At 32.1% G+C, this 12526-nt stretch overlaps 1 protein-coding gene across 1 annotated transcript; it reads left to right on the forward strand.

The window, feature by feature from the left end:
* Nucleotides 1–8211: 8211 nt before the first annotated feature.
* Nucleotides 8212–9365, forward strand: LOC111421109 (farnesol dehydrogenase-like). Its single transcript, XM_023054245.2, has 4 exons — nt 8212–8435; nt 8495–8956; nt 9012–9170; nt 9226–9365. The coding sequence occupies exons 1-4, from the start codon at nt 8340–8342 to the stop codon at nt 9265–9267; spliced, it is 759 nt and encodes a 252-aa protein (XP_022910013.2). The 5' UTR covers nt 8212–8339; the 3' UTR covers nt 9268–9365.
* Nucleotides 9366–12526: the final 3161 nt, after the last annotated feature.

Genomic DNA, 12526 nt, shown 5'->3' on the forward strand with positions numbered 1-12526 from the left:
ACTAATGGAGATATTAAAAAAACAATTGAAGCATTTAATTTGTTATTCAATTCTATATAAATAGACCAGGTTTAATGTTTCCATCATTACACATTACCTAGGAAAACATTTTTTAACCTAACCATGTAAAAATTTACATCTAAAGTGAAATGTCTTAAGATGATATCTCACGAACTAATGGAGATATTGAAAAAAGGATTACAGCATTTAATTTGTTATTCAATTCTATACAAATAGACCAGGTTTAATGTTTCCATCATTACACATTGCTTAGGAAAAAATTTTGAACCTAACCACGCATAAAATTTACATCTAAAGAGAAATTTCTTAAGATGATATCTCACAAACTAATGGAGATATTGAAAAGAGGATTGCACTATTAAATTTGTTATTCAATTCTATATAAATAGACCAGGTTTAATGCTTCCATCGTTACACATTACCTAGGAAAAATATTTTTAACCTAACAATGCTTAAAATTTACATCTAAAAAGAAATTTCTTAAGATGATATCTCACAAACTAATGGAGATATTGAAAAAACAATTGAAGCATTTAATTTGTTATTCAATTCTATATAAATAGACCAGGTTTAATGCTTCCATCGTTACACATTACCTAGGAAAAATATTTTTAACCTAACAATGCTTAAAATTTACATCTAAAAAGAAATTTCTTAAGATGATATCTCACAAACTAATGGAGATATTGAAAAAACAATTGAAGCATTTAATTTGTTATTCAATTCTATATAAATAGACCAGGTTTAATGTTTCCATAATTACACATTACCTAGGAAAACATTTTTTAACCTAACCATGCAAAAATTTACATCTAAAGTGAAATGTTTTAAGATGATATCTCACGAACTAATGGAGATATTGAAAAAAGGATTACAGCATTTAATTTCTTATTCAATTCTATACAAATAGATCAGGTTTAATGTTTCCATCATTACACATTACCTAGGAAAAAAAATTTTAACTTAACCCCGCATAAACTTTACATCTAATGCGAAATTTCTTAAGATGATATCTCACGAACTAATGAAGATATTGAAAAAAGGATTACAGCATTTAATTTGTTATTGAATTCTATACAAATACACCAAGTTTAATGTTTCTTTCATTACACATTATCTAAGAAAAAATGTTTAACCTAACCACGTATAAAATTTACATCTAAAGAGAAATTTCTTAAGATGATATCTCACGAACTAATGGAGATATTGAAAAAAGGATTTCAGCATTGAATTTGTTATTCAATTCTATACAAATAGACCAGGTTTAATGTTGCCATCGTTACACATTAACAAGGAAAAAAATTTTTAACCTAACCACGCATAAAATTTACATCTAAAGAGAAATTTCTTAAGATTATTATCTCACGAACTAATGGAGATATTGAAAAAAGGATTGCAGCATTTAATTTGTTATTCAATTCTATACAAATAGATCAGGTTTAATGTTTCCATCATTACACATTACCTAGGAAAAAAAATTTTAACCTAACCCCGCATAAACTTTACATCTAATGAGAAATTTCTTAAGATGATATCTCACGAACTAATGAAGATATTGAAAAAAGGACTGAAGCATTTAATTGGTTATTCAATTCTATACAAATACACCAGCTTTAATGTTTCCATCATTACACATTACCTAGGAAAAAAATTTTTAACCTAACCACGCATAAAATTTACATCTCAAGGGAAATTTTTTAAGATGATATCTTACGAACTAATGGAGATATTGAAAAAAGGATTGCAGCATTTAATTTGTTATTCAATTCTATACAAATAGACGAGGTTTAATGTTTCCATCATTACACATTACCTAGGAAAAAAATTTTTAACCTAACCCCGCATAAACTTTACATCTAATGAGAAATTTCTTAAGATGATATCTCACGAACTAATGAAGATATTGAAAAAAGGATTACAGCATTTAATTTGTTATTCAATTCTATAAAAATAGACCAAGTTTAATGTTTCCATCATTACACATTACCTAGGAAAAAAATTTTTTACCTAACCACGTATAAAATTTACATCTCAAGAGAAATTTCTTAAGATGATATCTCACGAACTAATGGAGATATTGAAAAAACGATTGCAGCATTTGATTTGTTATGCAAGTCTATACAAATAGACCAGGTTTAATGTTTCCATCATTACACATTAACAAGGAAAAAAATTTTTAACCTAACCACGCATAAAATTTACATCTAAAGAGAAATTACCTAAAGTTCATCTCACGAACTAATGGAGATATTGAAAGGAGCATTGCAGCGACGTAAAACGAAACATGCGGAAGGAACCGCACGCTTCGTGTGGTGGAGCGAACGTTTCCTGAACACTCCGAGCTCTGCTAATAACAAAAAAATTAAGAAGAGTTATCAGGAGATATTTCAATCACCATAGATGTCCAAGAGCAATAAAATATTATATCATCCATTTTCAGTTTAGTAACTGAAAACGGTAACTACGTGTACATCTCTTATAATTTCAAAGATATGAATCAAACCTTATAGTTGACATGTATAGAAGAAAATTGGTGGAATGAAATTGCATAATAAGTAAATAATAAAATGTTTCGAATACTACGATAAAAATTTGAAAAAATAAAATCGCGATAAAAACAAGATATCAAATCATAATTGTAACGATGACACTTAAACAATTTATCAATAAAATAATGTGACTATTTGAGACTCCTCGGCATTTATTACATCGGTAGTTATTGATTTTTTTAGTAACAACTTACTTTCTTATTTTGTTAAATACTCCCAGAGCAGATTGAATTCTTCCCCGGGAGTATTATGTCACTCATTTCGACGCTTCCCTTACAAATTTTTCCTCGTCAAATTCCAACGAGACGTGAAATTGAAAAGTAATTACAAAAAAAAAATTGAATAATTAAAAAAACATCATAATAATAAGGTACTTCATGAAAATAAAGTGTTCGTTGCAAAAATGACGTATTTCATTCGTAATAAACCAACTCAACTTGGAAAGTGGGTAAATTAGGGGTGGCGAACGTTACAAAACTGACACAGTTAATTTAGAACGAATGTGGGGTAATACACAATTCTGTTTCGTTTTCGGTTGGATGCAAATTCCAGGCGAGGAAACAAGTGGTGAAGATAAGCTGTGTTCGCCCCTGGGATTTCGTGTATCGTTTCAATTATGTATAAGGACCGCTTTTCAGAAGAACAGAAGGACCGGGGTTCTATAATTATTCCAAGGGACTGAAATGGTTTCTTAGCCTTGAATGTTCTTTTACGAAGGGCGAGGATATAAAAGTCTTTGTTAATTAGAATGTATTGTAGAATTTTATTATCAAGATTTATCTTGATATTAAAATCTTGATACAACGAAATACTTAATTTTTCCTTTGTTTTTTTTTATAAAAAAAAAATAAATAAAGGAATACTTCAAAAGTAACAATTCTTATAAATTTCGGAATCTTCAAACGTTGAATGTTTGAACTCGAAGTAGATATACACATATTATTATGCTTCCTGCGAATAGATTCTTTTTTTCCCTGATAAATAAAAAAACGGTTTCCTCCTTCTAAAACGTAAATGTTTATTCAGAAGTATCTTGTAATATCGAGGCTAACGAGAGCTTTTCAAAACGGTCGCCGTAATTAAATTTCGGTGTAATACTGAAGATGATTTCACGTCTATCTCTAGAGGTATTCTGAACTGAACTACAAGTAAATATAGGTACTCGTAGTTGGATACATGGTACAGGTAAGTTTGCGTAGTAACCATTTCGCAAATTGCGTTATTTAATTGGTGGGTGAGCTTGCTACAATGCTTCTGACAAGCTAAAGCAACTCTAGTTTAAATTCTCTTGTTTAGTAAACGTTTTAATATAAATGTTATATAAACATAACATAAAACATTTAAGGAACATAAAATAAAAGCGTAATAAGTAAATAAAAAAGTTTTAATATGATTTTAATTTTAGTAAACCATGTTATGTTATAATACGGAATTTATAAAGTTTCATATTAATTAATATAATCAAACATCAAAGTACTCGATACATCATCTATATTCCATTAATATTCACCAAGTATTGATCATATTGAGTTATAACGGTCGTTTTACTTACACAAGCTGAACTATTACCGTATAACTCTATGTAAATAATATTAGTCGATCAATTTACACGTTATGGAAATCAAAATATTGTTCGAAAACACATTTTCTTTTATTAATGAAATTTGTATTTTTTTTATTTGCAATTTTGGGGGTAAATAGATTTCACATCCATTCGTATTCTCTTGTGTCAATAATTTCCGAATGAACGTTTTGAATCCACCACATGCAATAAAACACCGTTCTTTTTTTCTGTTTCGAATTACAAATAATGACCCGATAGTAAACCCACTGGTGCAGTTTGATTCTATTGCTCCATAGGGTTCGGGACAACCTTTTTTTTTCGAAACTTTCTGCACACGCTGCCGGTAATATATCAAGGCTTCGTATAGCATTAAATCGTCGTTCAGTATACAGCAAATTCTACGTATCGAATTGTAAACCGTTCCTTTAAGAAGGATTATACTTTGATTTATTGGTAAGATTAAATGAAATTGTATCTTTTGGGAATTCTTTCTTATATTTAAACAGTACATAAAAAAACGAGTTAAATCGATGGATATTTTTGGATTCCTTCTATTCAGTTCTCATTGGTATGTATTCGGTTTCTCACGGATTCACTGAAAATAGCTCGAACTCCTGTTTAAAATTCTAGACAATGTTAGAGCGATTATCGCTTATATTAAAACTAAGTTAAAAATTATTTAAATGTGGCAATTAAAATTTCATTGATGTCTTCTAGATTTGTTCTCACGCACTGTGCTTGGCTTTTATACACAACACACCACAAAACATGATTATTTTCTCTTCAGCCTTCAAACATGGTGTTGAAGTCTAATTTCATACTTTTCAGCAAACCTTCCAATTTCTTGATTGATCGGAATCCTAAGATCTCTATGTATATCGGAATATCACTTTGTTCTGAAATACTTGAATATACTTGATGTTCAAATCACCAGCATAACCCCAGAGCTGGATACCGTAGTACCATATTGCTCTCAGCATCTGATTGTAAATTAGTATTTGTTGGAGATTGAATATTTGGAGTTCTTACCAATTAGCCAACAAAACTGTCCGTACTTTAGGACTAATTCCACTCTTTGCAGAATTCAGATTCATGCCTTTTAGATACTTGGAGTTTTTCTCACATGGGACAATGGTGCCATTTATATCTAGAGGTGGTGGATCTATTTGCAGTGTATTTATAAAATTAATGTGGACGGATTTCAGCTCGCTCAACATTATCGTCCATTCACAGTAGTCCCCTTCAACTCTTATATGTCACTAGGTTATAGCAGATCCAGGATAGTACACTGTCGTGAGAATTCCGGCTTTTACCTTTTTGTTTAACTCTACAGAGTCTGCCCGAGATATACTACGTTAATATCTCTACGTATTGCTTTGGAAGCATTTTGTTCAATTTGTGAATCAAGCCATCGTTCGATACTTTGTCAAAGGCTTGTACCGCATCTAGGAAATCTGCCGAACAAGCTATCTTTTCTTCTAGGACCCGTTCAATGGTGTCAGTTATAATATGCACTTGGTCTACTGTTGAGTTCTTTTACCAGAATATAATTTGGCAAGTAATTTGGCAAGTCTTCTTGGCTTTGGAAATATGATAATATCCAAAACTTTCCAGCAAGCCGGTATATGTAATCTCTAATCTAAGGGTTGCGTTGAGAATCCTAGCTTTCTTATACATTTATCATTACTCTGGTGACATAACATAAGAGACTCTATAATTTTTTCACACTATTACAATAACTGAACATTCTATGGCATGATTCAAGCAAAATTTTAAACAGCATATAAAATCATCTTGCTTTGGAGAATTCTTACATGAACGAGAATTATGACCAGACTCTACGATTTCGAGAAATTACACCATCTTTGAAGATAGAAACTATCTCCAACTCTAAATATGCATAGACTAAATAAGGATTCAACGTCGCAGAAATGTTGGAAAGTGGCATAAAGCTTTCCACAGCCTTTTTGGCAAATTCCAACTTCCTACTCAGTCAAATCAATGAAGTGTTGAATTGAACCAACCTCGACAAAACCGAGACAGCGACAACCTCGCTATTTTTAGAAAAATTAGACAAATTTCTAAGCAATATCTAAGTTTTTCTACGCATTTGTCGAGTCATCTGCTCTTTGGATACGTTGGAGATTTTTTAGAACAAGTTTTCATCATTGTCAAAAATTAATACCAAGCATCAATAGCATTGTACAACGTCTGTAAAACATTTCCAAGCGAACCCGGCCATGTGTAAGCAAACTTATGTATAAAACTTCACGATAGTTTCAACCTCAGCCATCTCCAACGCAAATTGCCGTACTTATTACACCATCCGTACTCAATCAACTATCACGTCATGACGTCATTGTCCATGGTCTGATACAGGGCAACCCCTAGTGAGTTGTTTTCTGATGTTAATTTTAGATGATAATGCCATAAATGTTATGTGTAACTCCAGGGTTGGGTTGAAAAAAGTAAGAACCCAAACAATGCGTAAATTGTATTTACCGGGAGAACTAAGCTACGCTTCATGTGGAAAATGTATAATAAAGTTGTTCCCACTGATCTTACTGTAAAAGATAACTTATTACGTAATATCTTTGCAAAATCGTATTACTTTGGTTTCGCATGTCCTAATGTTGAGGTGTGTTTTAAATGTCTAAAACTGGCAGAATCAAAAGTTAGTTAAGAGCATTGGACTGCTCTTAACTAACCTTCCGGCATTTTTGATCCTGAGCCTGAACCAGAGAATTTTCGTTTTCTATCCAGGACCTGCCGCTCAGGCAGTACAATCTCGTATCGATCATTAATCACTGATAGTGACCTCACCAAATCTGACGGCAATGATAGCATAGTATCAGTGCTTATAATGCCTTCCGCAGCCCATTGGCAGGACATGTCGGAACAGTTTTGAGCATATTGCTTAAATCTGTAAATGGTTGTTCTGGCCACTTTCTCTATATGCAAATACAGAGAAGATAGGCCAAGCAGAACCTCCATTGCTAGAGTTGGCGTTATGCTTATCGTACCAGAGATTGCCAATCTAGCTACCCGTTGAATTCGTGAAAGTTTCTGATAACTAAAGTCTTCTGCTAACAAAGGTAGCAGTAAGCCCCTACCTTAATAGGTAGTCAAAAAGCACATTGTGTGGTGCGCATTGGCGTCACATCCAACAACCACTTGTAGGTTATTCCTCTGGCTGTAGGCAATTATGAATTAAGTAATCGTATTACTTAGGTTTCAAATGTCTAGAATAGGCAGAAGCAATAAAAGTTGTCAATAAAATGATTCATAAGCTAAAAGCAACAGCATTCTTCACATTACTTAAATATGAAAGAGGAATAAAATACAGAAAGAACACAGAAGGAACATAGAAGAACATAATAAGTCAATGGCATTTTACGTTTCGCCGTGATGACAAGGTGGTGATAAAAAAGCTCAGAACTTCTTCAAGTACATTATAGAGAGCAGTTCCATTTCTAGTTCGCATCTAAATTCATCTGGTTATCAGGTTTGGGAACAGCTCGATTAGCTCTATCTTATAAATGACCTAATTTCGAATTAACTTTGAAAATTTTGGGAATTTTGGGAGCAAAGAAGTCAGGCGGCAAATATTACGACATGACCAAAAAATTCTTAGTTTCAATTTAATACGATTCCATCTCACTACTTAGGTAATCCATTTTCTGTCATTTACTCAAACACTATACACATCAATAATAACTTCTTTGACGTATGCTTCGTACCACTTAAATAGTCGTTTCTCTGACATTTTTATCGTCAAACTCATGTATAAAACACCAAAGTCCTAGTGAATGCGATCCCCAAAGGGTGTATCAATATTTCAACATAGCCCCTCTAATAAAAAATGCAGCTTATAGGTGCCTTTTACCTGTAATTTTCAAATACTCCCAATAACAAATTCATAACATTCCTTTTTTTATGTATCTCTAACTTTATTTGTATTTTAAACCAATACATTTGAAATCTTAAATTTTCCCACGTGAATCGTAATAATCTAAAACAATTCGTCATGTTGTTTTTAATTTTTCTACTTGAAAACTCGAATTCTCATCGTAGGATAATTCCTCTGATTAGATATCGTATTCCGCAAGGTCATCATTTTGGGTTTACTTATATTTGGCCTTACATAAAACTTAATATTTGGTTAGTTGCTTTCACCACCTCGTTGAGTAAAGTAATTGGATAAAATGGATTCAATAAAAGATAAAATTATTTTGTTAACCGGGAGTAGTGCTGGCATTGGTGCTGCGTTAGCGAAACGTTTAGTAAAAGATGGAGCGAAGGTAATTTATTATTATTAAATTTTTAACAACTTTAATAATTATTTTATTTTTAATTTCAGGTTGTGGGCTTGGCTAGACGTAAAGATCGTTTAGAAGCTTTACAAAAAGAACTCGAAGGTGAAGCTGGAAAATTTTATCCTTGTCAAGCCGACTTAATGAAAGAAGAAGATATTTTACAAGCTTACAAATGGACTGTTGATAACGTTGGTCCAGTTGAAATCGTTATCAATAATGCCGGGGTTATTCGTAACGGACGTTTAGCTGAAGGATCGATTGAACATTTTAGAGAAGTGATGGAAACTAATTTTATGGCGGTTGTTATTTCCTGTAAGGAAGCAATTCAAATTATGAAAGCTCATAATATAGATGGTTATATAATCAATATTAGTAGTACAGCAGCACATTATCCTACAATGTCGGATTTATTAAATGTTTATCCAAGTTCTAAACATGCGTTAAAAATTTATACTGAAAATCTTCGATTGGAATTAGCTAAACAGAAAAGTAAAATTCGTATTTCGGTATAAAAAAGTAACATAGATATTTAAAAAAATTTTCTAATAATATTCTTTTTAGAGTATGAGTCCTGGTGGTGTTGCCACTGAAATTGCTATTGCTGGTGGGTTAGTTACTGAAGAACTATTAAAGAATCTTCCGAAAGATATTAGAGTACTAAGTCCTGATGACGTTGTTAGATGCGTTATGTTTATGTTATCTCTTCCTCCTCTTGCCCACGTAAGAAACTTATTTTTTATTTTTAAACTTAATTTTAAATTTTTAATATTTTTAGATAACCGAATTAATTTTGAGACCTTTAGGAGAAGGGGCATAAACTTTTCTTGGATAATTTAATTGTAATAAAAATAAAAGCACACAAGAAACAATTTCATTTAAATTCCTACAACTTAAAGTGTAGATATTTTCAGCAGACTATTTCTTCTTTTCATTAACGACCCTTATCCCTCACAAAATTCAATCAACATAAATCTTAGAATAAACTTCTCGTAATTAAAGCAATCTCAAAATTGTCTCACGATCAAAAAGATGATAGAAATGACGATCTTTTTTATTAAAGGAGTACGATTCGGCAAAAGATGGGGCCGAACATCGATTTCGCCTGAAACTGGCGACACGGTTCTAATCATTTCCTTTCTGAGGGTGGCGGTAAGTAGAGGGGAACGAACACTCAAACCACTTTTGACAGCACGGAAAAGGCGCACGTTCCACCAGATCTTATTAGATGCGAAGTTGTCTTCCAATGTTATTACCTTTTTTTATATTTTGTCGAATGAGAAACGAGTGTGGGATTTAAATTGAGATTGATGTTAGTAACGTATTTTATTCATAAGAAACTTTAATTATTCATGAAAAATTGATAGCATGGAAAATGTTTGTGAAATCTCTACAAATTATTTATAAATAAATCTTCTTTTAATAAACAAATTATAAAAACAAATAGAGAGAGAGCTAGCATCGACTGATATCTCTTTAACGATGTCAATTCGAGCACTTCTGCTAATATCTTTTTAACGAAATAAGATATAGCTTCTCGGCCGCTAACGATCTCGTCTACTATCACTTTAGGTAATATCTCGTTAAGAGCACATTGCTGTATAAGCTCATTTTTTTATATTTCTAAAGGAATATCTATTATGTATACCACAAAAATCACAAATCGAAATTCAAAGTATTTACAAAGTTATAGCAAAGAGAGCAACACCGAAGCGTTACTCCTGATATGACTATCATAAAATGAAATACGAAAACAGGAACAAAACTTCCAAACACAAAGAGATCTTCGATACAATAAAGATTCTAAAACCGATTTATGGGGTATAACGAGCCGACGATCTCTTAAAAACATGCTTGTAGAAAAATTTGCAAAACAACAATAAATCTTTCAACAGCTGTGTATGGAATTTGGTTCTTATAATCATGTTTTTAATGGGTTCAAAACAGTAGGAATGTGTATAGTCATAGCAGCATATGTCTTTAATGAAGGATTTATGCCTGTGAAATTAATGAAAGATATAGACTTAACAATCTGCAGCGAATTTCGAAAGTGGAGAAAATCAGTACCGACACTTTAAACGAGAAAAGAACCAAAAGAAGGCAAGATCTGAAAACTGAAAACATAGCTGATTAGTATATGTATGGTTTTCTATGAAAAATAGAGAAATCTACAAAAGTAGACTTCTTCTATTTATTGGACTAGAGGAGAAAATTAAAAAGAATATAGAAAATAATAAAGGAAGAAATATGTAATTATCGTGGCCAAAGAAGTGTGCGATAGAGCATAGATTAAGATCAAAGATGGAATTTACACTTCTGGCAGCACACAGTGGATTCAGAAGTCACAGCGTACAGGATCACACATTTAAAGAACGTTTAAAGAAAATACCTAAAGAGAGAGAATGTGGGAAGGACCACGTGTGAGAAATATTCAAGATGATGAAAGTTATCCAGAGCATTTATGGAAGTCATTATAGGAGACCTGGGAGAATGTGATAGGCAACATTCTTAAAAAGAGGGGCAAATCATTAAGAGACGATGGATGATGGTTAAGATTATATCGGTTTATAGCGTTTTGCCAACCCCTAACCTTTTCGGTCATCCCAATCTCCTGATGATAAGGTTCTTTCAGACATTTCCTTTCGAATCCCCGATATTCATGTAGCTTTTTAATCGGTTTTGTTTGGATTTTTTCATTACCCATTTATTGAATGTAGCCATACCACATTAATTGTCTTCTTTGTACTCCACCAATTATTGTTGTCTGCGCCGCCATCATCTTGAGTTGGCGATGGTTAACTCCAAATTCATTGTGTAAATTAATAAATTAAAAAGACAAAAAGAACTAATCTTTTGCTCCACAATGATGTTTATTTTATTTTAATTTTCAATCTGTACTTCACGTGTTTCGCTTTTTCATAAAAGCGTCATCAGGTACCTGTAAAGTAACATAAGGTGTCAAAATTATAATTAAAGGTGGATAAAATAACTAATAATTACCGTCAGTTACATCAGTGGTTGCAATGAAATAAGAATGAATAACATAACGAAGGCGTCGAAAGACCAAAAAGAACAATTCGAAAAATCTAAAAATAATTTAAACTATCAAAAAGTAAAATTAGTTGTAAGAAAACGGGGTGATGTTCAATATTAATTAAAATAATTAAAGATTAAAATTACCTTAATATATGAGAGTACTCGGTACATGTTATCACGTTTCGAAACGGTTAAGCGTTAAACAAATTGTAAAGGTAAAAATAAAGTCAAACAGGGAAAGGTGACAAAATCTGCAAAGAGCGGGGGATATGCGTCAAAATATTTATTAAAGGAAAGCGGAAAATAATCTACTTCGGTGGAAATCCGTATAATCATTAACTAAAAGATTTGGATTAGATTTGTTGTGTGGTCTAATAAAATATTCTTCATAAAGATCCATCTTTTTTGATTTCTTTAGGCCTTTTAGGAGGGCAATATTAGAGAGATGTCCTGTTTCAGTTAAATGTTTGAAAAAGGCAGAATTACTTTTTGAATTTGTTCTTTTGTTCTTTATATCTAGCTTTTATGTTACGTCCCGTTTGACCAATGTAAAAGCAATCACAATCTTCACAATTAAGTTTATAGATGCCACTTTTAAGGTCTTGATCGAATTTATGTTTATTGTTGACAAGCAATTGACCTAACATATTATTGGATTATATTAAGGATTATATTGTATATTCCTTTACATTAATTCCATCAATCACCAAGTGCGATCTGCACATCATTCAAAAACATCAAAAAGATTGTATTTTGTTGACAAAAAGATGAACCTCGGCCACTACGTTATTCTCTAATCTCTCTCATCTAATATCTCTTGGATGAAGTAAATTGTGTGCGACTCGGCCGCAAGCGATCTCTACTACTATCTTTTTGTCGGCAAAAAATGTAGCATCACAACTAATATCTTTTTAAGGAGGTGGAATCTAGTCCTTAAGCTACATCGACTACTATCTCTTTAAAACAGTACATTATGGTGCATCGGCCGTAAGCAACCTCGGCTATTATCTCGTTGCTTGTGTAAACTGTAGTATCACGGCTAA

Source organism: Onthophagus taurus, chromosome 1, assembly GCF_036711975.1.
Source record: "Onthophagus taurus isolate NC chromosome 1, IU_Otau_3.0, whole genome shotgun sequence".
In the NCBI taxonomy this organism is placed as follows: domain Eukaryota; kingdom Metazoa; phylum Arthropoda; class Insecta; order Coleoptera; family Scarabaeidae; genus Onthophagus; species Onthophagus taurus.

What these genes read in the sequence shown, in the direction of transcription:
- LOC111421109 (XM_023054245.2), top strand. Translation starts at nt 8,340, where the DNA reads ATGGATTCAATAAAAGATAAAATTATTTTGTTAACCGGGAGTAGTGCT. An exon ending in TAGTAAAAGATGGAGCGAAG is followed by an intron (nt 8,436 to 8,494) that starts GTAATTTATTAT and finishes TTTTAATTTCAG; the next exon opens with GTTGTGGGCTTGGCTAGACG. An exon ending in CTCTTCCTCCTCTTGCCCAC is followed by an intron (nt 9,171 to 9,225) that starts GTAAGAAACTTA and finishes TAATATTTTTAG; the next exon opens with ATAACCGAATTAATTTTGAG.